We start from the raw sequence: 27,804 nt of genomic DNA, 5'->3' as shown, positions 1-27,804 counted from the left end.
ACAGTTCACCCATAAGGCTGGGGACATGAGGTGAGATGCACTGCAGGGTTCTAGAGCTAGATTCCAAGACTCGGAAAGTACACCCCAGGGAGGAGGTGAAGTGAGATGAAGTGCTGCACCCCCGCCTTCCCCCCTTGCAGCCCAGCCCTCTCCTCTGGGCAGCCAGAGGCTCAAAGTAGCACTGTATCACTGGTTGGGGCTCTTGGTCAGAAACCTGACTCCTGGAAGTTACTCTGGGGTCTCTGATCTTGACAACATAACACATTTTTCTCATTTCTCTAAATTTCTCCCTCTTTGCCTAGGGCATATGAATCACCTGAGGGTCTTGCTGAAGTGCAGGTTCTGGTCCAAAGATCTGGGGTAGGGCCTGAGATTCTGCATTTGTAGTGAGCTCCCAGGGGATGTCCATGCAGCTGGTCTATGGCCCACACTTGCAGTTGCAAGTCTTCAGTCTCTTTTGTAAGACAACAAAAATGGGGGAGAAAAAAAAAGATGGGGAGCGCATCCTGGCCCTTGCATCTGGGATTCAAGTGACCCAGAAGTGACCCAGAAGTGACCCAAGTGACCCAGAACAGAGAAGTTCAAGAATGTGAGAGTAAAAGGGACCTGCCACCTAGTTTTGTAGATGGTAAAAATGAGGCCTACTCAGTGCAGGAAGGAACTTGTTCAAGATCTCACAGCCTTTCAGTGCAAAAGTTGATACTTAGGCCTCCTGCATAGGAAAAATAAAAAGGAAAACTAGAAGATACTCATTGAGGTGTTTGCTGTGCTTTCTCTGGGCAAACCATGGATTCCTTTGATTTTTTTCTTTCTAACTTGTTTTTTGTTTGTTTGTTTTGTTTTTTTTTCTTTTACAATGAAGATGTACCAATTTTTGTAATAAGAAAAACAATAAAAGAAAATTCTCACAAAGTTCTTAGTAAATGAGATTATGTTTATGAACTGTGCTGGGTAAACTGTAACAATACATCAGCTTCATGTCATGGGTGTGTAATTCAGCTTAAACTATCCCGAATTTATTTCAACGACGTTACTCTTATTCCTCTGGGCACACGAATCACGGAGATGGGGAAGAAGGCCAAAGCCGGTTACCACCCACAACCACCGCTAGCAGCTTCCTGCTCCCCCTTCGCCTCTGTGTCGGGACACTTCCCCCAAACACTGGCCGCGGGAATCTTTCCCCTTAAATTGGGGGAAAAGTTTCCCTAATCCGTTTTCGTAGTAAACGACCTCAGGCCAAGTCTGCTTTTGTTGCTGGTTTCCTAAGCTTAATTGCAAGCAAAGTTAATTTGAAAGAAAATAAATGTTACAGCTCTGGGGCGAATTCTAATGAGCCTTGGGCAATTAGGGAAGAACGCATCTAATTACCCACAGCCCGGGGGCGCCTGCACACGACGCTGGGAGTGCAGGGCCCAGAGAATGGCAAACGATTTTTCTAATTTCACAATAGGAAGAAGAAAAAATAAAGAGAAACGCACCTCCCGTTTCTGAGCCCCCAGATGGGGGAACAGGGAGCTTCTGTTCCACGGTTTGGGGATTCTTAGAGTTGGAATGTTCCAAGACGCTGCAGTGAAATGTTCTCAAGATCTAGAGTCCCGCGGACTGCAGGGTCTGCCCGCGACCCCGTCTGCGCAGCGTCCGTTCCAGGCAGGCCGGGTGGCGCTCGAGCTTCGGGTGTCCGAGGCCCACGAGAGGCGGAGAAGCGCTGACGCTCTGTCTTCAACCCCTTGATCCCAACCAACCCTCGCGCGTCTCCCAGGCTCTCCCGGCTGGCTGCCGCTGCACACACCCAGTTCCCTGCTCCCGGTGTCCTCCCTCTCCGGGCACAGACCCTCTTCTCGGGCATAATCTCACCTGATGTCCTAGTTGACAAAGGGCGGAAGGGGGGAGAAGACGCATTCACTTTCCCACCCCATCTTTCTCGCTCCCGGAGCTATACTGCGACGCTCCAGGAGGCTTCGGGATATGGCGGCGCTTTAAAAATTAAAGCCTCTCCTCCCTCCTGTGCCCAGCACTTTATAATTCACAAAGCGCTTTTCATCTCTCTTGTCTCCTTTAACTTAAGGAGGACTCTCTCAGGTGGGGGTCACAAATTCCCATTCACAAATTGGACAGTGGAGAAAAAGGGACTTAAGGTTAATGGCCAAAGCACTGGTCTTGGTAACTAAAAAAACAAAGGGTCGACTCCTGCACTAACTGGGCATATAGACCACCCTTCCCCAGCCCAAATACCACAGCTGGGCTCTTGCCAGCCAAAGACAAAACTCCTGGGTGGAGGGCTCTCAATATTCTGGCTACTGCCAACTAGGCAAAGCATCTTGACTTCTGGGCTGGGAGAGCCAGACTGTCAAGCTGCACATGGAGAACCTTTGAATTTCATACCTGCAAGGGTCCATATGGAGATGAGAGAGGCCCAACACCTAGACTTTGGCAAGGTTCAGGCTGGAACCTGGACCCACTGGCAGCAAGGTCAGCGCTCCAGCTGCCTCCTGCCTCCGAATGGTCATTTACCACCACTGAAGTCAGGAAGGACCAGCATACTGTCCAATACAGTAGCCATCAGCCACAAACTGCTACTGAGCACTTGGCATGTGGCTAGTCCAAATTTAGATGAGCTGCAAGTGTAAATGCACTCCAGATTTGGGAGATTTAGTATAAAAAAAGTAAAATATCTCCACAATTTATATACTGATTATATGTTCAAATGATAGTTTGGATATATCAGGTTAAATACAATATATTAATCTCAACTGTTTTTTTATTTTATTAATATGGCTACTGGAAAATTTTAAATTACACATGTAGTTTGCATTACGTTTCTATTGGACAGTACTGATTTAGACAAATACCCGTCTGGACGGAATCACATTCACATGTCTTTGTGAACAAGATAGAGCAATTCCCAAAATTAAAAATAAAAATTACGAATGGTTTTCAGTCTTCTTTCTCACACAACCCCCACCCCTTTCCTAGCAAGTTAACTACACAGAAAGGGGCTGAGTTTCTCTTGCCAGAACTCACTTGATCAAAGATTTTTATTAAAACAGTTCGTCGGAACCCTCGGGTTTATCTGAAAGCTGCACACCACGCCTCTGGAGTATTTAACACTGGAAATGTTCACTCCAGAATAAAAACTTACAAGATCTCTCAAGAGAACAGTGGGAAAGTGGTTGGATTTTCTCTGATTTTGGTCAGCTTGATGCTTACAAATGGATACAAAACAAAGTGAAAAATCCAGTTTCTTTCTAAAGCTTACTTCACTGACAGCCCCAATTATTTTTTCTCTTTCCTTTTCACATGGCAGAGGGTGCGAGGGGTGGAAGAGCTAGCTCCACCAACTAAAAGCTGTCACCAAAGGGATCCCCTGAGTCCTGTGGTCTCTTTGAATTTTAGTTTGCCAATTTGGTCCAGGGTTGCTTAATGAAAAGAAACAGTGGCCAGTGGACAAATTTATTTTTACCTGCCTCATTGGAAAACCAAATTTATGACCTAGCAGTAACAGCTACCAAATGATCAGCACATCATGCTCAAAAGATTCAAGAAATTATAATATAATTGCTGCCTGGAACCAATCCAGAGACTTTAGGTTAGGCGCTTGCCATGAGCTCTGTTCTTGGGAATAGGGTTAGGCCCTGGGTGGCCCACCGATGCTGCCAAATATGCAGGGCAGCATCTAGGACGATGGGGCCCTGAAAGATCACATGGGAGTCGAATCCTGCAGCCCTCTTGTCTAACACATGGGGAAACTGGGAGTGTGGGCGATGAGACTAGGTCACACTAGAGCTGAGGCACTCACGGTCCAGACTAAGAGCCAGGTCTGCAGTTCTTAGAGGCAGGGAAAACCAGCCCCAGGTCAAACGGAGCAGAGAGATTTCCCCCATTTTGTTTTGGTGTTTGTTAAAGGAGGGAGGCTACTTCTTTTGCAAACTCATTCTCCGCACCTTAAGGAAGGTGCTATTGGAGCCGTTTGTTGTAGTAACCTAATCAAAGGCACAAGAGGCAGAACCGTGTAAAAAGGCCAGAGTTTCTTCCAATACAGGTAAGAGTGAAGGCGTGATTCCCCACAATGTGGATCCTAGACTCTGTGGGCACTACGCTGCGCCCCCATTATCGCCAAGGACCCTCCCCATGGAATGTCAGAAAGGCATGTCCTTTGGAGCTTCGCCTTGAGGGTCCTTTGTCCCAGTCCGTGGGCCACCGCAGCCCCTCCCCACCTCCTCCCATTTCCAAAGCGAACCGGGTGTGTATGTGGTGCACCGGTCCCTTCCACGTGGCTCTCAATCCTCTCTCCAGTTCTGTTCTCAGGTCTCGGGGAAACTCAGTTCGTGTGGACAGCCGAGGTATCTAGGAATTTTCGACTGTATGCTGGGCTCACATGGCGGACACATATCGATCCACACCGCCAGGATAGGCAGTCGCGTGGCGAGCATGGTAGGTGCCTCCACTGCCCCCTCCGAGCTGCCCACCAGGATTATAGCAGGGCCCCAGAGCTCCGAACTGGCCGGGCGATGTGCGCCCATAGAAGTCCACTGCGGCTTCGACGCCCCCACTGCTGCCACCCGCGGAGGGCGAGACGGGCCCCGCCAACCGGCCAGCCGCCGCAAAGAGGGCACTGCCCGCCCCTTGCGGGTACGCGCCATCCGGGCCCGCGTAGGCGGCCGCATAGGCGGAGGGGTTGGCAGGTCGGGCCCCAGCGCAGCCGGCAGGCTGGTAGCCGGTGGAGGCGGCGGAAGCGCCGGCCGAGGCAAAGGCGCAGGAACCCGCGGGCCCCGACGGCGCGGGGCCCAGTTCAGGACTGAGCGGCCTCTCAGGCACCAGGCCGAAGACCCGGCACGGTCCTGGCGACGCAGCGGGGTAGTAGACCGGGGGCGGCGCGGCGAGCGACGGCGGGGCATAGCCTGCATAGACGGCGCCCGGGTAAGGCGGGCGGGCAGCGGGCACCGCGCCCGGGAAGATGGCGGCGGCGGCGGCGGCAGCGGCGGCGGCGGCGGCGGCGGCCGCGTCGTGCATGTAGGCTGGGTAAGTGGAGAGGTCCGAGCGCTTGAAGCGCTTGCGGCGGCGCAAGAAGCTGCCGCTCTCGAACATGTCCTCGGCGTTGGGGTCGAGCGCCCAGTAGTTGCCCTTGCCTGGGCGGCCGGCCTCGCGCGGGATCTTGAGGAAGCAGTCGTTTAGCGTCAGATTGTGGCGGATGCTGTTCTGCCACTTTTTGGGGTTGTCACGGTAGAAGGGGAAACGCTCCGTAATGAACTTGTAGATGCCGCCCAGCGTGAGGCGGCGCTCCGGCGCGTGCGCGATGGCCATGGCAATGAGCGCAATGTAGCTGTAGGGTGGCTTTCCGCGCTGCAGGGGGCGCTTCCGCCGACGCCCGCCCGCGCCGCGACCCGCGGCCTCCGCCGGGACCCCGGGCCCAGCCTCACCGCGCTCCTCCTTCACGGCCGCCAGCGCCTCCGTCTGCGGCGGCGGCGGCCGGCTCTCAGCCGTCATGGCGCAGCCGTCCCGCGTCCCGGGGTGTCCCCGCCGCCCGCTGCTGTCTAGGGGCGGGGGCGGGCTTGGAAGGCTGTGGGGCTGGGCTGCAGGGCCAAGGGAGCGGGCGCTGGGCCCCACTGCGGAGAGCTCTGGGAGTCCTCGCGGGCTGGCACTCGGAGCACAGCTTCCCCAGCAGGGGTGCTCCGGAGGCTTGCTGCCCGCGGTTTCCGGGCTGGCTCAGTGCAGACAGAGGCTCAGGAGTGTCCCGCCCACCGACGGCTCTGCTCGTGTTCTGGAGCTCGAGGCCAGGCGCCGGCAGCGCTGTTGGGACCGGGACTAGGCCCCGGTCGCGGGCTGAAGGGCCCTTTGCGCGCTGGTGCCAGACGGTCGAGGGGTCCGGAAGCGGTCCTGGGGCTGGGGCGCCCGCCGCTGGTCTGTGCTTCCCGCTGATCTGAGGCTAACCGTCGAGGTCGTGCGCCCAGAGGAGGCTCCGGGCCCGAAGGCCTGAAGCGAGGGCAGTTAGTACAGGCGTGGGGCACTCCGGTGGGGGCTGCCTAGGCTGCGCCTCTGCGGCCCAGCCTGCGGAGGGCAAGGAGGCGAGGTGCAGGAGTGGTGCGGGCCAGGCGGGTGGGCCGGCGACTGTTCCTCTCTTCAGCGTTGGCCTGCCGCCGCCGAAACTACAACCGAGACGCTCCCTAGCACACACCCGGACCGGCTCCTCCCTCCGCCGGCTTCTCCTCCTTAAAGGCGCCAGGAAGCTTGGGGCGGCGCCCCGTGCCCGCCCGCCCCCCGACTGCCCGCCCCCTGGGCCCGGGCGCACCTCCGCAGGTGGGAGCAGCTGTGGAGGCGCGGCGGGAGCCCCACAACGTCAGAGCGGGGAGGGCTCTCGGAGATCGCCGGGGCTGGCCTCCCCTGCGCGCCGACGGGGAGACTGAGGCCTGGAGAGGCCAGGGACTGACTCCGGAGACCTTGGCGCGGGAACTCAGCGCTTCTGGACTTTACCAGCCTCTGCAGAGCGCTGGGACCCGCAGGTGAAAAGGACCGGCTCGCTTCACTTTTTTTTTTTTTTTTTGTCGGGAGAGGGTGAGAAATGGCCGAGGGGGCGCTTGGTTCTTGTGGGGTCAGGGCATGGGGAAGGGAGAAGACCTTACAGTTGGCTGGCTCTTAAGGTATTTCAAGGATGATTTTCAAACCCCAGTCAAAGCTGCCTTGCCCATTGCCCATCCAGTCTCTCATCTTTCAGACGAGGATTCCTAGGCCCGGTAGGGGAGGTGACTTGCCCTAGCCTCACCTCTGCAGCTTAACGGAGCCTCACACCTGCGTCTCTGTCAGGACTGCGCTTCGCCCGCTCTGTGCCGGAGGCAGCCACTTTCTCTCTTTGGGTCCCAGGTTTCTCGACTGCACGGAGGGTTTGCACCTCGAGAGACCTTCCGTTGCCAATATTTAGGGAAAGCTCCCTCCCAATCACCTGTCTTTGGGTGACCCGGGACCCCTCTATATAGCGGAAAGTGGCGCACAGCTTAAAGAGGATGAAGGCTAGGCTTCTGTTCTCTCGTGGTAACCTCCTCCTCCAGTTCGCTCCAAGTGGCTCCCAGAACCCCGAAGGGCAGCCGAGCAGCCCCTTCCCGCAGAGGGCGCAAGGGCTGCGAGAGGCTGGGACCGAAGTATGGGCGCTCCAGGAGGGCGCGTCTCCCTGGGAAGGGCGGGCAGAGGGGATCCGTTTGCTTCGCGGGTGTCCGGTTTCTAAATTCGTTTCCGGCCATACTCCAAGGCGGGACCCCCGGCCTCACCCGAGACGCCCTGCAGCGGCCGCCCTGCTAGTCTGGGTTTGCTTTGTGGTCTTGCGCAGGGAGACCTTGGGCCTGTCCTTTCTCTGAAGCAAGGCCTCAATTTTCTGCTCTGGGAATTGGGGGCGGGAGGGCAGATGCGTATCTCGGAGCCCTTTCTGCCTTTAGGAATCCGGGCCTTGGCGCCGACTCCAGAGGTTCCAGCCGAGGTGCAGCTTTGCGCGGCGCTGTGGGTGTAGGGCGAGGCGGAGCGAGTCTCAAGAGCGCGGGCGGCAGGGCCTTCAGGGATTTTAGCCGCGTCCTTCGTGGCGGCGAGCTCGCTGTCGGTTCCGCCCCGCGAGCATTGGGGCAACTGCCTTCGGTAGAAAGAGGCAGAGAACCCAGATCCTCGCTCCGCCGACCCGGGTTTGGAAGCAGTTGCACGGTTTGCATGAAGACCTTCCTCAGCGGATGGGTGCTTGAACGACTGGAGAGGGGCTTTTTCACTCGTTCAGCAAAACTCTCAGTTTCCTTCTTCCAAAGTAAAGAAATTGCGAAAATCCAGATTTCACCCTGTTATGTTTTTGCAAAAGGAAAAAAAAATGTTTAAATTTCTTTTAATTTAGCCAGATTACATCATGGCAATCTTTCAGTGCTGGATTTTGTGGTTCTCTGTATTTCCAAAATTCTAAGATTCAGATTTCCAAATTTTTAATTTTGGATCACTATCCTAACGAGTTTTCATAAATCAAATAATGCGATTCTGTAATTCTAAGAGTCCATGACCAGAAGTCTAAATTCTTCTACTGTAATTATATTCCTATGACTTTACGCTTCTGGTCAAAATGTGAAAGTGAATTCCTCATATTTTGAGATGCTGGGGACTAAGATTTTATGCCTGAAAATATGATGCCACTACTGGGAACTGCAGCTTCCTTAGTTTTTAGATATTTTCACAGCTCTGAGGTATATATTACTTAATTTTAATTCCTTTCCAGGAATGTCTGATTAGAAGATTTGGGTCGCATAAATGTACTCCTCTCTTCTTCCTTAATTCCGAAATGTCGGTACTGGAGCCACTCTTCTGTAACGCGAAGACTCTAATTCTGATAATTCTTACAATAGTCGTGAACGTATGCTTTAATGATTGGTCTCATGACTTTATGATTCTTTACTTTTAAGCTCCAATGATTATGGTTAGAAGCCTCATGTCTCAGGATTTCTTGATCCTCCATGTTTTGTGTCTATGAACCCATTCTTCTAGAATTCTGATTCCTTTTTCTCAGACTTTGCCACTACAGAGCTGCACCTGTGCATCAGACCAAGCATTAGCATCCTGAGATTATTAATTCCTAAGGTCAAGATTTTCATGAGCAAAGGGTCCTAAAGATTCTATTCCATAGATGTTTTATTCTAAGAATACATTTCAAAATTCTGTACTTTGAAGATTCTATAAATCCATGATGCAAAATTTGAAGTAAATGATTTGATGAATGAACTGGGACAGTTTACCGTTTGGATCAAAACTATGCAAATAGATTCCTCTCCATGCCAGGGCATTTCTTTGCTTTTCTCTGGTCAAGTCCTCCCTCTTCTCTGGTGCAGTGTTCCTTAACATTTGTGGGGGTAGCAGATGCCACTGAGAACCATTTGAAAGCCATAGAGTGGGTTCCAGCCCCTGGGAGGTTATTCTCCTAGTTTAGCAGGGGTCGGTTGGTGTTGATGTGGGCAGGTGCTGGGTGATTTCCATCTCCTTTGCACCTGCTTCCAGCCCTGAACATATCCCCAGCATGTACCTTTGGAAAAACCTATTTTATGTTCAATTTTTAGGCAGAGGGGAGGAATGCTGGTGATCTGTAGAAAACCTTGCCGCTCTTCTCCCAACAACTACTTTCCTGAGTTTTGAAGTGCCCTCAGCTTTGAAGTGCTCTTAGAGAGTTCGTAAATATAAAGGAGGGGATCCATGGAGTTATGGGAAATTCCTCCATATCCCTTGACCCAGATGCCCTTCATGCAGATGCAAAGGTAACTAACTCTTCTCCCTAAGGAAATCTTGGAAATACAAGTTGGAAGGAAACTGGGCCCAGATTGCCAAAGGGACTTGCTTAAAGTCTTGCAGAGGACGTTCTGTGCTGAAAGGGAAATTCGGGTCTTGGGCTCCTTACCTTCTGGGCCCACAGCCTCTTTACCTTTTCCTGAGCTCTCAGAGCCTCAGTTGTGCTTACTGGCCTGGCCTGGGTCACTCTCTTTACCAAGTGACAGTGGAAACTCCAGACCCCGATGCTTGCAAATCAGATCCAAGAATCTTGGGACAGCGGGAACACAGTGAGCTCTGTTTGGTTTACTCTGGGACAATCAGTCATGATCAGCAGGCTGTATGGCTTCAGAGAGCATCAGACAAGACACTGCCACAGAGGGGGTCCCGTGTCACAGTGAGCCCAGCCGAGGAGAGTTGCAGTGCTGCTGAGTGAGAGCTGTGACTACAGCTAGCTCACTACTGGCCCAGCGACCTTGAGCCATCTGCTTCTCTTTAAGACCTCAGTTTCCCCATCTGTGAAGTAGGGGATCCCCTACCTGTCGCCCCTCTTCCAGAGAGTCAAAAGAATGGAGTAGGATGCATCGCTGACCCGTGATTGTTTTCTTGCTTTTAAATTGTTTTCAGGGCGAAACTTGAACCATGGGGGGCGGGGGGTGGGGGAGCTGCTGGGGGAAAGTCAGGTCGTTCTCACTCCTGGGCGGAGATAAGACGCCTCGAAGAAGTAGCGGTTGATTAAAATGTTTTCTGCAGCTTAGCCCAGGATTTTAAGATTTTGAGGTCCTTCGGGTGTGGCCTTTTTCCGTGAGTAGCCTGGCTCAGGAACCCCCGGAGCTCGGTCGGGGCCACACGGCTTTGAGCGCTTCTTGCCAGTGGTTCACTTAAACGCCCTGAACGCAGAATTATGGTCACTCTCGGAGACAGATTGCAGGAACTAGGGCCCAGAGGGGTGCCTTCTGCTTCCTGCCACCCTGCTTGGGCTAGCGCTCAACCAGCTTCCCGGCTCCCCGCGAGGAAGCGCCTCTCGTCTTTCTGGCTCCCAATCCCTGCTCCGGAGTCTTCTCCCAACCCTTCCCGCGAGTCCCCGGAGCCGGGAGCTCCATCCAGGAGGTGTGCGGCGCAGCGAATAGGGCAAGCCGGCTCCGAGAGGGCGCGGACTTTTCCCTCCGCGCACGGCGAGTCTGGGACAAAGCCGAGCCTGAGCTCGGGTCTCGACCTTGCCCCCACCCCAGGTTAGCTCCGTCACCTGTTTCGGGCGCTCAGCAAGCGCTCCCAGCCAGGGACCGAGGACCGCAAAGCGCGATCCTTGAAGGCTCAGACCCAGCCGGCCACCGGACTGGCAAGAGCTCGGCGGTGGCGGTGGCCTCTCCTGAGAAAGCCGAGTCCCCGTTCGGAGGTGGCGACGAGAGCTAGACCCTGGGGCTTCTCAGTGTGGCGGGTAGGCGCACGTCGCTTAGATTCTGGCGCAGGAGCAGACCTCTGTGGATCGTCCGGCGTCCGGGTTTCTTAGATTTTCCGTGCTCTATGCACGGCTTTGGGACTCGGAGAAGCCCGCAGTTGACATGGAAAATTATGGATGTTTATGTCTGGAGATAGAGTTCCTGGTTTGCAAGACAATCTCAAAAGGGCTGATAATTACTCCCCTTTCCCGGAAATGCACTAGACAATATTCTAGTTCAACCACCTGGGGCACACGGGAAGAGACCGTGACCGGTTCCCCACTGCCGGCCGAGCTAGGCCTAGGAGATTGGGATCCTTGATGTCTCCTGTAGGCCGGCGTTGGAGCCCATCAGGATGACTCGCCCTAGAGCTCCGTCCAGGTCCCGGGCTGCGGCTGAGCGGGTCCAGTCCTGGGCTGCCCGCTGAGCGCGGGGCTAGGGGTGATGAGAGCTTGGCGGGGTTCCCCAGACAGGTCGCCTTACAAACCCAGCACCACTGGCAGGCTGGTTGCTCAGGACCCAGGGTGCAAGGCAGGCCGTGGTCTGGGGAGCTGGAAGATACTTGTACCCCGGGGGCATGTGCAGGTGGCTTTCCTTAGGGCATTTTGGGGCCTCTGTCTATCTCCAGGCCTGGGAGTGTGTGTCTCTCTGGTCTCCCCCTCTGTCTTTCTGCCTCTGTGTGTGAGTAGGTGCGTACCTGTCCTCCCTTTCTGGGCACGTCTGTTCAGTCACTCCCAAAGAAAGCTGGCTGGTGGGAAGTGAGGGGTTCTGCACACTTCAGCCAGCGCCAGGCTGCCCACACCCGTGTCTTCCCTCCCAGAGGATGGTGTGGACAATGGCAAGGAGGGATGGAGGGATGTCCAGCCAGGAGGATGCTGCAGCTGGTGGGAATCCTGATCCTTAGCCTTTCTGGCCAAGTGCCTCTCAGAGCCCTCTGCTCCCTTCCCTCTGCTGAGCCTGGCCTGAGGAGAGGGGACACAGGGTTACCTGGTGCCAGCCATCGGACAAGTCTAAAGCGCCAAACAGTCCTCAGCAGGGCACTCCCACTGTCTGTCTCTGCATAAACCAGGCCACTTGGCTGCTTAAAATCCTCAGTGGCTCCCCTTCATCCAAGGCAAGATCAAGTGCCTCGTTTCCTGGCCTGGCAGCAGTTCAGGGCCCTCCCTGCACAATGCAGCCCCTTCCCACCCCTTCTCTCTCCCTTGGTCTTCACTGCCCCCAGCTTCAGTGTACTTCCACCAAGTCTTCTCCAGTTCCTTTGCATAAGTTCATGCCCTCAGCCTGAGGAAGCTGCCCCCTCTCCCCACCTCAGCTCAAATGTCTCCTCTTCTGGGAAGTCCTCCCTTATCTGCCTGACAGTGAAACACTCCCTCTTTGAACCTGCCCCAGCATGTTTGGATTTTGGCACTTGTCACGTGTTTTGTGGTGTAATGATTTGGTTATGTGACTGTCTCTGTTCTTCTCTGGGAGCTCCTTAGTGGCAGGAACTGGGACTTCATGCAACTGGGCATCCAGGTCACCAGCACAGGGCCTGGCACAAGGCACGATGTGGCCCTGCTATGAGATCCAGTTACTGAGAGTTACCCCAGTCCAGGGTCAATTCCTATCTCTGCCTTTTCCTAGCTATGTGACCTTTGGCCACTTACCCACTCTCAGCCTCAACTTTTCGATCTATAGAATGGGGATGATACTAATGTCATAAAAAAGTTGTGAAGGTTACTAATATTGCAGTACTCTTCTATGTGCAGACACTGTTTTAAACCCTTTACATACTTTAAATACACGAATATATCGGGACACCGGCAAATCTCAGGCCTGTCACTAACCAGGCTTTGGGGGTATATTCAGGAGAACAGGCAGAGCACTGGATCTGAAAGGCATGACTGGATATGCCATCTAGGCAGCTGTGTGGCTACAGAAAGAGGGGTCCCCCAGGTGATAAGCAGGACATGAGAGAGGGTGAAACTTAGGGCCTTGGGTTTGCATGCAGCCTTGGTTTTTCTGCCCAGGCAGATCTAGCCCAACCTTTTGGCGGGAGGGTTGGGGAAGGCTTCAGCATTGGGCTGGGTATATTCAGAGGCATATTCTTTAGTCCTGAAGCTGTCCACGTGGTCCACCCATAGGGTAGGATTCCAAGGGCTGCGGGGCTGGTTAGGGGATCTGGGCTTGCCCCCCTGAAGTGTGTTTGGACATACTCCAAGAGTAGGAGAGAGGTGAGAGGCTGGTGCTGGGGTCCCATTAGGGGGTCCCACCTTCTGTGGGTGGTGTATGTGGCTTTCTGTCTTCCCTGAGCTCTGGCCAGGCCAGACTAGCCCCAGGTGGGGTAGCCAAATGGACTGCGGGAACTTGGCTCTGTGGAATAACACGGTAGTGAAGCCTCTCGCAGGCTTCGATTACTTCCTTTTTCAACGTCCTAACTTTCTGATAGAGGCCAGCTATTTCCTGTTTGTGGTTTGTGGAGCTGCCTCTGATTGTGGGGGCAGTTTTCTGGCCAGGGATCATTGGCATTGGCTTTACCCAATGAATAAAGGGCCCAAACTCGGGTAAGGAGCTCTACCTCCTTTTCCAGGTTCGCTTTGCTGACCACCTCCTAGTCCTCCTCCCTTGGGAACTAGGTTTCTGTCATTTATGGTATTGAAATAACCTAAACAGACTAGCAGCAATGGAAGATTTTCACTGAGAAGAAAAGAGTGTGTCCTTCACATCACACCCTAGTTCTTTTTTTTTTTTTAAGATTTTTTATTTATTTATCTGAGAGAGAGAATGGGAGACAGAGAGCATGAGAGGGGGAGGATCAGAGGGAGAAGCAGACTCCCCGCTGAGCAGGGAGTCCGATGCGGGACTCGATCCCGGGACTCCAGGATCATGACCTGAGCCGAAGGCAGTTGCTTAACCAACTGAGCCACCCAGGCGCCCCTTTCACACCCTAGTTCTGTTCAGCTTTTCGTCCATGATTTAGAAGACACAGAAGGCAAGCTGACTGAGGTTGTGGCTGACCACACTGAGGGGCTGATGCTGGTAGCTGATGGAGGCAAGACTCAGAATAATCACCAGGTTGGGAGAGGGAGCCAAAACCAACAAAGGAGATATTTTAAAAAGTGTTATGAAAACATTGTAACATTACAGGAGACAAAACAGGAAGAAAAAGTCACTCACATGCCAATTACCTATCAATCACCTGCTAGGTTTTCCTATGTTCTGGTTTTTCTTCTCCTTTGTGTTCTTACACATGTATGTCTGTTTGCATAGGTATAATCATAGTGTAAGCACAGTTCTGTAGGCTTCGCCCACAACGCATTTGCATTATTTTGTAAACGTAACTACATGTTACCCCTTACTTTCCATTTTTCATCTACTGTTGTGAGTGAAATGGTCTAGGGTTGACTTAACCCTGTCACACTCTCTGGGCAATTAGGTAATTCTCAATATCTTTGATCTATAAATGTGTTTGTATAAAGAGCTTTTTATTTCTTTTGAAATAACCTTAAAACAAATTCCTAAGAGTGAGATTTATGGGGCCAGGAACGATTTTATGGATCTTAATATAGTGCTACCAAATTGTCTCCAAGGTATCTTGCAACTTACTACAATCAATATAATTAACATATCCATCGCTCCTGAAAGTTTCCTTGGACCACTTGATTTATATGCTCCCCCCCCACCACTATCCGTAGGCAATCACTGATCTATTTATGACACTATATTTTGCATTTAATAGAATTTTATATAAGTGGAAAAACACACTGTGTTCTTTTTGTCTGGCTGCTTTCTCTCAGCATAACTATTTTGATTCTCATCCATGTTGTGATATCAATAGTCAATTCCCTTTTTAAACTTTTTTGCTAAGTAGTATTCTATTATATGGATACACCACAATTTATCTATTCACTTGTTGATGGACATTTGGATTGTTTCCATTTTTGGCTATTACAAACAAAACTGCTGTGAATAGTTGTGTAGAAGTCTTTGTGTGGACGTACATTTTTATTTCTCTTGGGTAAATATCTAAGAGAGGAATGTCTAGGTCAGATGGTAGAGGTATGTTTAGATTTTTAAGAAATTGCCAGACTTTTTTCACAAAGTGGCTGTATTTCGTTCATTTCTCCTAGCAGTATATGAGAATTCTAGTTGCTCTACCTCCTCACCAATACTTGATATGTTCAGTCTTTTAAAATTTTACCCTTTTTAGGGGCGCCTGACTGGCTCAGTCAGTGGAGCATGCAACTATGCTCCAATCTCGGGGTTGTGAGTTCAAGCCCGCGTTGGGTATAGAGATTACTTAGAAATAAAATCTTTTAAAAAAGTACCCTTTTTAGTGAGTATGTGCTGGTATCTCTTTGTAGCTTTAATTTGCATTTTCCTCACGACTAGTAATATATTATTTATTGCCATGTAACAAATTACCTCCAAATCAGCGGCTTAAGACACCAAACATTTATTTTTATTTTTATTTTTATTTTTTTAAAGATTTTATTTATTTATTTGACAGAGAGAGACACAGCTAGAGAGGGAACACAAGCAGGGGGAGTGGCAGAGGGAGAGGGGGAAGCAGGCTTCCTGCTGAGCAGGGAGCCCGATGCGGGGCTCCATCCCAGGAGCCTGGGATCATGATCTGAGCCGAAGGCAGATGCTTAACAACTGAGCCACCCAGGCGCCCCGACACCAAACATTTATTATATCACAGTTTCTCTGGATCAGGAATCTGGGTGTGGCTTAACTGGGTGTGCCTAGCAGAACTGACCCATCTGAGCTTGAAACTGCTTTGGAGTAATGCTGATTAGAGGAAAACTGGAGAGAAGAAGTGAAAAAACAAAGGGCTGGGAAAGTGGACAGAAGAAAAGTGAATTAATGGACTGAAAAGAATTATTGTCCAGAACAAGAGAGTGGTTCTTAAATCGATTGTCAGGCTGTAGTTCTCCGACAGGTTGGAGGAGTTTGTTCCTGATGATTCTGGGAAATGGAACATTTGTTGAATAAGGTACCTGTAATTGCGCTTTGAATAGGAGCTATATGTTAGTTCATTTAATCATTCCTCAGAACAGTCCCACTTTACAGATTTAGAAATTGAGATCTGAGAAGTGAAGTAAAACTTGGCCAAGACCATCTACCTGAGATGGATTTGAGCTCCCTCTGTCTCCTGCCAGAGCCTGTGATCTTTTATCACAGTACCCTAGTATATTTGTGTGTTAATATACTTCCATCTCTGCCTCTTGGTGTCCTTTGCCTCCAGGGCCAATGAGAGTTCTCTGAGCAAGTTCTAATAGTCAGTAAGGAGTGCAGCTCCTCTCATCACTTAGGTCTCTAGGTGTGGTAGCCTAAGTGTTCCCTGGAGCTTGAGCTGTGTTGCAAAGCCTCCCACCTTCCCCAGGTCTAACAGATTCCAGTGGCCTCTGTAAGGTTGACCTCAGTAAGAGGACTGTAGGTCTTTGCTCTGGCTACCTCCATGAATGATTTTTGCCCCATAATGAAAGTCACTGGTGGCCCAGCCCGAAATGTCCTCTGCCCAGTCAGCACCCCTGGTATAACACCCGTAGACACAATAAATCTTGTATGTGATGCCACTTCAAGTTTTAGCTCCAAGCAGTGAGTGGGTTTGAGAAGGTCCAGTCTTCTCTCCCGCCTTAGTTTCTTCAGCTATCTAATCGAGGAGGAGGATCTGGTTGGCCACATTAGAACCCCACAGAAGAGAAGAGTGCAAAGTATGTTTCAGTCTCTAAAAGAACTATGCATGGAGCACCTGGGTGGCTCAGTCATTGAGCATCTGCCTTTGGCTCGGGTCATGATCCCAGGGTCCTGGGATGGAGCCCCACATCGGGCTCCCTGCTCAGCGGGAAGCCTGCTTCTCCCTCTCCCACTCCCCCTGCTTGTGTTCCTTCTCTTGCTGTGTCTCTCTCTGTCAAATAAATAAATAAAATCTTAAAAAAAAAATAAAAGTGCTAGGCATTGTCTATTGATGAAGTCATTCATAGGTCTTGCATTAAAACTGTGTCACACATAAAATGCAAATCCATTTACAGATGTTACTGAAGTTTTGGTCATTTTTTTGGACATGAAATTCCTCAGTGTTGACAAAAAAGTATATCTACTTACATGTATGTGTGCATGTTTTGAGAATTGTGGAATTTATACTTGTTAAGAAAAGGATCCTCACACTCAAAATGATTGAGAAGCACTAAGAGATTCCCTATCATCTCTCTAGCCAGATGGAGTAATACTAAACATATTTAACAACCACAGTGTTTTTCAATGAGTATAAAGTTACAGTTATACAAGATGAGTAAATTATAGAGATCTGCTGTGGGGACATAGTATCTACACTTAACAATACAGTGTTATGAGCTAAAAATGTGTTAAGAGGGTAGGTCTCATGTTAAATGTTCTTTTTTAAAAAAGATTTTATTTATTTATTTGACAGAGAGAGAGAGAGAGAGAGAGAGCACACAAGCAGGGGCAGCAGCAGAGGGAGAGGGAGAAGCAGGCTCTCTGCTGAACAGGGAGCCTGATGTGGGGCTCAGTCCCAGGACTCTGGGATCATGACCTGAGCCGAAGGCAGGTGCTTACCCAACTGAGCCACCCAGGTACCCTCATGGTACATGTTTTTAGCACACACACACACACACAGGAGTACAATAATTCTTTTGGAGGAGATGGGTATGTATGCTACTTTGGGGTGATAGTATCACCAGTATATCCATATAACCAAACTCACCAAAATGTGTGCATTAAATATGTGCTATTTTTTGTGTATCTATTATATGTCAATAAAGCTGTTTAAAAGAACCCAAGCCAATAAGTCAGGGGTATTGATCAATCAGAATGTATGCACCGAACAGGGGCCAATCAGAATGAAGGACTGCACTACAGCATCCCTCCCCTCTGGGGTTTCAGGCTTTAACCCTTTAGTTGTAGCATCTTGGGGTTTCCAGGAAATCCCAGGGGAAGTGCTGAGACAACCTGGACAGCGGGGAGCATGGGTGGGGGTGGGGGTGGGAGTTTGGGCAGTCACTGCTTATCTGTGGGCATCTCAGCATTTCGGTATCTCAGTATTCAGAGATTGCATGTAGGTCATCATTCCAATTGCTGCACGGAGGTAGCATATGATGCCTGGGAACTGGTTTGGACTCTTGCATCCCTGTATGGCTGACTTCCCATGGCCACAAGCCCACCTGGGAGCAGTGCATGGTACCTGTCTGCCCCAAATTTGACTTTAAAATGCTGGGCAGTTTTCCACACAGGTGGTAAACTTGTGACCCTCCAAATCTGGTTATGGTTGAATGAGTTCATCTCCTCTTCACTACCTGTGTACAAGTGAGCTGTGTAAAGGAAAGGAGGCAGAATTTGGGGTCAGGAGTCGGTTCTGGGTTCACATACCAGCTCTTCTGCTTTTTTCCATATGCCTTCTAGGGATGAAATCCTCCCGGATTTCATTCCTGTGACCTGAGTTTTATAGTCAGTTAATGGGATGGTGACATCTGTCCTGTCTCCGTCACAGGGCTGTGTTGAGGTTTAAATGACAGGAAGGAGGGGAAGTGCTTTGCCAACTGTAAAGCACTGTGCACACACGAGTGAGTTTCTGTTCCATAGGCTGGAGGATCTGACTGTTGAGAATGTTGCTTGTCTGCTTCTGATCGAATCAGGGGTTACAGATCTGAATGTTCCCTGGCTCTTCTCAAATGTGATCATAATATAGCTTCAGCTTTTTATGGGGAGGAGGAGGGTGGGCTGCAGAAAGTGTGATCTTTCTTTTTCCTTAACTCTGCAAAAATTAGAGCTGACATGGGCTGCTAGAGAGTACCTAATTCATCCTCTTCATTTTATAAATGGGGTCGCTGAGGTCCAGAGAGGGCTAGTGAGTGGCCCAAGGCTACACAGTGAGTTAGTGGTGGAACCAGAACCGGGTCTGATGCTCAGTTCTTTTCATCACAACGTGTGATATGTCTCATGGCAAACTACTCATTCACATTTTCATTCATTCAACAGCATTACTGTGTCCCTACTAAATGCCGGGCTCTGTGCTGACTGTTTTGGGGGTAGACAAGTTGGGTGCGACTCTGCTCTCAAGTTGCATATGACACTGGGCAGAGAATGCCCTTTCCGAGTCCTGAGAGGGGACCAGATAAAGTGTTATCCCTGTAGATCTGGCAACCTCTTTGGGAGGTTGGGGTAGTTTTGGAGAACAGTCAAAAAGTGTGGTGAGGAAGCCCAGCAATGCTGACCTAACACCAGTCAACAACCACGCATCTTCATCTGCCTGTCTTACTCAGTTTTCCCCGGCAGCTCCCGTTGCTGAGGCCCCAAGAAGGGAAGGGATGCGACCAGGGTCACAGAACTGGAAAGTGCCAGTGCCACTTTGAAAACAGGGTGTGATCCCAGGGCCTTGTGGATCTTGTCAACTGGCTCAATTCAGGTAGAAAGAACATGGGTTTGGGTGCTGAAGAGACCTGGGTTCAAATCCCAGCTCTGCCATCTCCCAGCTGTGTGAGTTTGGGCAAGTTACTATTTTGAGGACCATTTTCTCATGTGCAAAATATCTGAGCTAACAAGATACTTACCTCCCAGGGCTCCTGTGAAGGTGAAATCTGTGCTTGAGAGTGGAGCTCCCAGCTAGTGCCCAGCCTGCACTGGGCACCTGATATGTGTTTCATTGCTGCCCTACGAGCCCCTCCTGTGGGCGGCTTGTCAGTAACTGAGGGACCAAGTTCTCCCGGCTCTCTGCACCTGAGTCCTGTGCTTCTATGAGAAAGGCCTGGAAGAGGTTCCTCGGCTGAACTATAATAAGGGCGGGGGCAAAGGTGAGGTTTGCTGAAGGCTCAGGCCTGCAAGTTGGGGCTCTGTCCCCCGAAGTGCTCTCTTGGGCTCTCTCTGTCTCTCTCTCATGGGTGGGGACTCCTCAAAGCTTCCTTAGGCCCAGTTTGGATGCCCAGAGCCGCTGCCATGCCTGACTGCGCGGGGTGTCAGTTTTGCCTTGTTCCTTCTGCATTCCGGCTTCATATGTCAGCACCTCATGAAAATCTTCCAGGTCTCGGCTTTGAATAGCCCCTTGGCTGCCTGGGAGTGAAGAGGCTGCCTCTGTTTTGCCTGTCAAATCATCCGCTTTGTCTGTCTAGGGACAGGTAAGCCGGGTCCCCTTACATAATACCGCGGGGGGCCATCGCTGTCAGGGCTGATCTTGTCCTGCTCAGGCGGAACAAACAGCCATTCAGACCCACCAGCAGAGGCCATGCGTAGCAGGAGCTGCTATTCTTCCCATGCAGTTTGATGACAGGCTCTAAGCAGATGCGGACTGCCCCAGTGGGGAAGGAGCTGAGCTCTGACTTGCCTCTCCCAGCCGCTACAAGTCCTCCTTTCCTAGCTGAGTCAAGCCTTCCAAAGGACTCCCAGGTTCACTCTTGCACTCGCTGGGCATGTGATACAGGGAGTGGGCAAAATGAGAGGGAGACCCTGATATACAGAGAACCTGGAAAACATACAGAGAACCCGATAACCTGCCAGATTATCTTCTTCTGCCTTAACTGCTAGGAGACCTGGAACAAACTTAGTACTGGAGGCAATAATGAACTCATCCCAATTGCCTGGTAACATCTTTAATCAATTTTTCTTTAATGTATTTTTTTATTATGGTAAAATACATATAACATAAAATCTACCCTTAGTGACATCTGGTACATCCCCAGTGCCGTGCAACCATTGCCGTTCTCTAGCCACACAACTTGTTCATCACCCCAGAAGGAAACTGTTTACCCACTAAGCAGTCCCTCCCTGTTCTTTCACCTTTGAGACAGCACAGGTATCCTTGTGAAGTGAGTAGGGGGTATGGTCTGTAAACACAAGTAATAAAAAAAAGAAGAGACAAGTCGTAAATTTCATTGCATTAGCTAGACATATTCACTTTTTATTTTATTTTTCTACATTAACTTTTGTTTCCTTTTCTTAATTAGGGACTGAGTTATGGCTCATTTCTGATTTGGCTGCGTCATTGCAAATTCCCTCTTTTCTTCTCCCTGCCTTTTCCCTCTTCCTTCTTCCCTTCCTTCAGACTTTCAGATCTATTGTCTCTCTAACCTACCTATCATCTGTCTCTCAAAAATCTGTCTATGAAAAAAAATCTGTCTATGAACTATATATGTGTCTGCCTATCTATCTATCTATCTATCTATCATCTATCCATCTATCCAGCTATCTATCCAATCTATCCATCTATATCATCTATCTGTCTGTATCATCTATCTTCCTACTCTCCATCCATCTATCTGTGCCTCTCTTTGTAAACCTAGATCATTGGCTCTCAGCCCTGAACATTAGAATCACCTGGTAGGGTTTTAAAATCTGTTGCTCAGGTCCCATCCCAGGTCAGTTGAAATGAAAACGTTTGGTGTGGGACCTAGGTAGGCATCTGCATATTTTTTAAAAGTTCTCCCAGGTGATTCTGATGCATAGTGAAGGTTAAGAATTACTCACCTAAATCAACTTCTCTATGATACTTATCCTTTGGCAGAAACTTCTTATTTCAGTTTTGGTCCTCTGTTGGTCTATTTTTTTTTTTTTTTACATAAATGGCTGTTTGCCACACTTGATGCTGTCTAATCTGCCTTTTAACAATATGTACAAACAACTTCCTATGTACTGAAATAGTTTTTAGGAGCATTATCTTAAAGGTTGCTTAGTATTCCATTAACATATAGGTTACATTTATTTAATCAGTCTCCTATTGGGATTTCGATTAGAATTGTATCAAATCTATAAATGAATTAGGGAAATTTTATGTATATTTGATAACTATAATTTAATTTAAAAGTATGAAATTTTGAACATAGACAAAAACAAACGTACCCCTGGGTACCCACTGTCTATCTCCAACAACTATCAGTCCTGTTCACTTCTGTCCCATACATATCCCCATCTTATTCTACAATCCTATTATTTTGAAACGAACCCCAGACATCATATAAATTCATCTGCAAGTATTTCATTATATATCTCTAAAAGACAACAAAACTCCAATAACATTGCTGTACCAAAAAAAAGAAAGAAAAGAAAAGAAATTAACAATAATCCCTTAATATCATCAAGGGAAACTTGATGGCTTGTGATGGTTCAAATATCCAAATGTCTCATAAATGTATTTGTTTTATTTTTACATTTTGTTTGGGATTAAAATTTTTTTTATTGTGCTAATCACCCTTAGAATTGTTTTGATTGGTCTTAAGTCTCATTTCATATATAAATTCCCACTCCATCTTTTATTTTTTCCTAGGAATTTATTTGTTGAAGAAACTGGATTGTTGGTCTTGTAGAGTTTCCCACATTATGGACTATATTTTTATGGTGTAGTTTACCTTGTTTCTCTGTCTTCCCCATATATTGGCGGCTAGGGCTAAAAATTTATATGATATTCAGCCTTCCAATTCATGAACATGTTTTACTTATCACTTTAATTTAGGTCTATCAATAACATTTTCTGTTTTTTCTCCATAAAAGTATTGCATGTCTTATTAAGATTATTTCTAGTATTTGTTTTGGGTTTTTTTGGGATAAAATTGGAAATGTTAGCTGTTCTTTTTCTTTTTTTTCCCCTTATTGAGATATAATTGACATATAACATTGTGTAAGTCTCAGGTGCGCAATGTGATGATTTGATACAAATATGTTGTATATATTGCAAAATGTTTACCATGACTGAGTTAGTTGACACATTCTTCACCACACATAATGACCATTTTTTGTTGTGTTGCTGAGAACATTAAGATCTACTCTCTTAGCAACTTTCAAAAATACAATACCCTGTTGTTAATTATAGTTACTATGCTGTACATTAGATCCCCAGAACTTATTCCCCCTCTGATGACTGGAAGTTTGTATCCTTTGACCAACATTTCCTCCAACCGCTAGCCCCTGGAAACCACCAATCCACTCTCTGTTTCTGTAAGCTTGGCTTTTTCAGGTTCCACATATAAGTGAGAGATTATCCAGTATTTGTTTTTCTTTGTCTTAAGAAATGTTAACTCTACTTAAATTGTCGTTTCTACTTTTTGTTGCTGATGGATACAAATACAACTATTTTTTTTTTTAACTTTGATTTTGTATCCAGCAACTGGTTAAACTCTCTTAAAACCCTAATAATTTATTTTAAACTTCTTTGATTTTTAAATATAGATAATCACATAATCATATAATTATACAATCATATAATTATATAATTATATAATCTGTGAGTAACAACACTTTTTTCATATATATTTGTTTCTTCTGTATATATATGTAACCTTTTTTTCTTATTGCTTTCAATACATTAATGAATGGAAGTCATGGTACTGGGCATTCTTGGTTTGATCTCTATGTTAAAAGAATTTTTTAATGTTTCACAATTAAATATTTTATTTTGCTGTAGGTTTTCATTTGTTTGTTTTTGGTACACTTATCAGGTTAAGAAGTTTCCTTCTATAACCAGATTTTAGGAAATTTTGTCGTAAGTTGGATGTTCATTTTTCAAATGCTTTTTCTCCATCTGTTGAGATAACCACATTCTTTAATCTGTTAATATTAATCTGATTTTTAAAAATGTTGAACAACCTTGCATTTTGTGAATAAACCTTGACTGGAATATAATGTGTTATTATTTTTATATATTGTTGGATTTGGTTTGCTAATATTTTGTTTGGAATTTCTGCATCTAGCTCATCTATGAAGTTGGTCTTTTAATGTTATTTTCAAGCTTTCATATCAAATTATGTTATAATCATAAAATAATTGAGGAATAGTTACTTATTTTCTATTAGAATTATTTTTTCTTGGGGCACTTGGGTGGCTCAGTTGGTTAAGCATCTGACTCTTGCTTTTGGCTCCGGTCACGGTCTCAGGGTCGTGAGGTGCAGCCGCGTGTAGTGCTCCCTGCTTATCAGTGGGGAGTCTGCTTGAGATTCTCTCTTTCTCTCTCTCTCTCTGTCCCTCCCCCTGCTTGCACTCTCTTTCTCTCTCTCTCAAATAAATAAATAAATCTTAAAAAAAAAAGAATTATTTTTCTTAAGAGTTTGATAGAGTTGCTATTCAAATCTTCTGAGTTTTTTCCCTTTGTAGAAATATTTTCAACGCTTAATTCAATGTATTTGATCATAGGACTACTTGATTTTATTTTTCTTCTTAAGTCATTTTTAAAATATTAATAGGCCTTATTTTTTGAAGCAGTTTTAGGTTCACAACAAAACTGAGTGAAAAGTACAGACAGCTCCTAGTACTCCCCACACACCCCCTCCCCAGCCATCCCCACCATTTCTATCTCTAGCCAGAGTGGTACATTTGTTATAATTGATGAACCAACATTGACACATCATTATCAATCAAGTCCATAGTTTACATTCGGGATCACCCTTTGTTTTACCTTCTATGAGTTTTGACAACTGTATAAGGACATGTAGTTTCACTACTCTAAAAATTCCCTGTGTGGGGGGGGAATCCCCTTGTGTTCCACCTATTCATATCTCCCTCCCCCCAACCATGGCAACTATCTTTTTACTGGCACTTATCTTTTTAATGTCCCCATAGTTTTGCCTTTTCCAGGAATGCTATATAGTTGGAATTATACAGTATGGAGTCTTTTTCAGATGGGCTTCCTTCTCTTCATAGTATGAGTTTCCTCCATGTCTTTTCATGGCCTAATGGCTCATTTCTTTTTAGCACTGAATAATAATATTCCAATGTATAGAAATACCACAGTTTATTCACTTACTAAAGGACATCTTGGTTGCTTCCAATTTTGGCAATTATGGATAAAGTTGCTATAAACATTTGTGTTCAGGTTTTTATGTAGACATCAGTTTCAGTCCATTTGGGTAAATATGAAGGAGCATGATTATTGGGTCATATGGTAGGAGTATGCTTAGTTTTATAAGAAACTACCAAACTATCTTCCAAAGTGATTAGTACCATTTCACATTTCCGTGAGCAGTGCATAAGAGTTCCTGTTGCTCCGTACCTTTGCTTGTATTTGGTGTTGTCAGTGTTTTGGATTTCTACCATTCTAACATGAAATGGTGTCTCAATGTTGTTCTAATTTGCGATTCCCTAATGATGTATGATTTCACTTGCCATCTGTATATCTTGTTTGTGTGTGTGTGAAGTATCTGTTCAAATCTTCTACCCATTTTAAAAATTGGGTTATTTTCTTAGTGTTGAGTTTTTAAAGTTCTTTGTATCTTTTGGATAACAGTCTATTATCAGATTTGTCTTTTGCAAATATTTCCTCCTAATTTGTAGCTTGTCTTCTCATTCTCTTATCAGTGTCTTTCACAGAATAGAAGTTTCTAATTTTAATGACATCTGTCTAATTTATCAATTTTTTCTTTCATGGATCATGACTTCGATGTTGTATATAAAAAGTCATTGCTAAACTCAAGGGCATCTAGATTTTCTCCTGTGTTATCCTCTAGGAATTTTATTATTTTGCATTTTACACTTTGGCCTATGATCCATTTTCGTTACCTTTTGTGAGGGATGTAAGGTCTGTGTCTAGATTCTTTTTTTTTTTTTTTTAACATGTGGATGTCCAGTTGTCCCAGCATCATTTGTTGAAAAGACTATTCTTTCTCCATTGAATTGCCTTTGCTCCTTTGTCAAAGATCATTTGACTATTTGTGTGGATCTATTTCCGGCCTGTTTATTCTACTCCATTGATGTATTTGGTTTTTGTTTTGTTTTGTTTTGTTTTTGCCAATGCCATTGTCTTGATTACTGTAGTTTCTTTTTTTAAAGATTTTATTTATTCATTTGAGAGAGAGAGCGCACGAGTGGGGTAGGGGGTAGGGGCAGAGGGGGAGGGAGAAGCAGACTTCCCTCTGAGCAGGGAACCCCATGTGGGGCTCGATTCCAGGACCCTGGGATCATGACCTGAGCTGAAGGCAGATGCTCAACTGACTGAGCCACCCAGGCGCCCCTTGATTATTGTAGTTTTATAGTGAGTTTTAAAGTTGAATAGTGTCAGTCCTCTGATTTTGTTATCCATTAGTATTATGCTGGCAATTCTGGGCCTTTGCCTCTCCACATAAACTTTAGAATCAGTTGGTTGATACCCACAAAATACATTTCTGGGATTTTGATTGTGATTGTGTTGAATCTATAGATCAAGTTAGGAGAAATAGGGGCCCCTGGGTGGCTCAGTTGGCTAAGCATCTGCCTTCGGCTCAGGTCATGATCCCAGGGTCCTGGGATCGAGCCCCGCATCAGGCTCCCTGCTCCGTGGGGAGCCGGCTTCTCCTTCTCCCTCTACTGCTCTCCCACGCACCCCCCACTTGTACTCTCTGGCTCTCTCTCTCTGTCAAATAAATAAATAACAATCTTTAAAAAAAAAAAGTTAGGAAAAATAGATTATCTTAAAAATGCTGAGTCTTCCGGGCGCCTGGGTGGCTCAGTCGTTAAGCATCTGCCTTTGGCTCAGGTCATGATCCCAGGATCCTGGGATCGAGTCCCACATCGGGCTCCTTGCTCAGCGGGGAGTCCGGTTCTCCCTCTCCCTCTGCCCCTGCTTGTGTCCCCTCTCTCGCTGTGTCTCTCTCTGTCAAATAAATAAAATCTTAAAAAAAAAAAAATGCTGAGTCTTCCTAACCGTGAACATAGACTATCTCTGTTTATTTGGTTTTTCTTTGATTTATTTTATTAGAGTTTTATGATTTTCCTTATATAGGCCTGTACATATTTCTTTAGATTTATATGTTAGTATTTCTTTCCAATTTTAGTATATGTGCTGCCAAAGCGAGCACTATATGTAAGTATTTCTTTCTCTTTTTTTTTTGGTGCTAATGTAAATGATATTGTACTTTAATTTCAAATTCCAGTTGTCCATTGTTGCTATGCAGGAAAGCAATTGACTTTTGTATATTAACCTTGTATTCTGCAAGCTTGCTATAATTGCTTATTATTTCCAGGATTTTTTTGGTCAGTTCTTTGGGATTTTCTACATAGGCATTTGTGTCATCTGTGAATTAAAATAGTTTCCTTTCTTTCTTTCTTTCTCTCTCTTTCTTTCTTTTTCTCTCTCTTTCCTCCCTCCCTCCCTCCCTCCCTCTCTCTCACTCTTTCCTCCCTCCCTTCCTTCCTTCCTTCCTTTCATTCTTTCTATCTATATATTCTTTTTCTTATTGCACTAGCTGGGACTTCTTGTTATTGATTTTTAGTTTAATTCTATTGTGGTCTAAGAGCATACATTGTATCATTTCTATTCTTTTCAATTTGTTAAGATGTTTCATGGCTCAGAATGTGGTCTATCTTGGTAATTGTTCCATATGAGGCTGAGAAGAATATGTATTGTGCTCTTGTTGGGTGAAGTATACTGTAAATGCTTAGTTATCTTTATAACCTTATGTTCATATTTTCTAGACTCTTTCATTTCTTTTTTTTTTTTTTTTAAAGATTTTATTTATTTATTTGACAGAGAGAGACACAGCGAGAGAGGGAACACAAGCAGGGGGAGTGGGAGAGGGAAAAGCAAGCCTCCTGCCGGGCAGGGAGCCCAATGCAGGGCTTGATCCCAGGACCCTGGGATCATGACCTGAGCCGAAGGCAGACGCTTAACGACTGAGCCACCCAGGCGCCCCTGACTCTTTCATTTCTTGATATATAATTATTCTGATAATTCTAATAGCTTAAGCTTGTAATTTTTACAGTTCTGATCTACCATCTCCTTTCTGTATGTGTTACATTTCTGACTATGAGACATTAATTTTTATGAACTTAATCTTTGAACTTAATCTTTGGAAATTCCACGGGCTTTATATCCTCTCCCTCTTTCTTTTAACAAGTAGAAATACTCTCCTAAGTTTCTCTGTTCCTTTCCTATGTTAAGGTCAACTGGATCTTACATAAAGTTATTGATGGACATTTTTTACTTTCAAAACTCTGTATATGTTACTTTATTGTCTTTCACACTACTTTTGCAGATAGAAGTTTGAAGCTGATTGAGTTGATTTTGTTCTTTTGTCTTAATTTTTTCCTGTCTGTGGAGATTTTCTCTTTTTTATTTCTTATGGTTCTGTTTTCCTGAATACATTTAAATGACCTCTAAATATATTCATTGACTTTTCTTTTTTTTTAATTTTATTATTTATTTATT

At 46.7% G+C, this 27,804-nt stretch overlaps 1 protein-coding gene across 1 annotated transcript; it reads right to left on the bottom strand.

Moving 5' to 3' along the window:
• Window positions 1-2,728: 2,728 nt before the first annotated feature.
• FOXE1 (forkhead box E1) lies at window positions 2,729-5,484 on the bottom strand. Its single transcript, XM_036092830.2, has one exon. The coding sequence runs from the start codon at window positions 5,482-5,484 to the stop codon at window positions 4,372-4,374; it is 1,113 nt and encodes a 370-aa protein (XP_035948723.2). The 3' UTR covers window positions 2,729-4,371.
• Window positions 5,485-27,804: the final 22,320 nt, after the last annotated feature.

The sequence above is a fragment of the Halichoerus grypus genome, chromosome 14 (genome assembly GCF_964656455.1).
Source record: "Halichoerus grypus chromosome 14, mHalGry1.hap1.1, whole genome shotgun sequence".
NCBI classification, from domain to species: domain Eukaryota; kingdom Metazoa; phylum Chordata; class Mammalia; order Carnivora; family Phocidae; genus Halichoerus; species Halichoerus grypus.
This window is presented reverse-complemented; position numbering and strand designations above follow the sequence as displayed.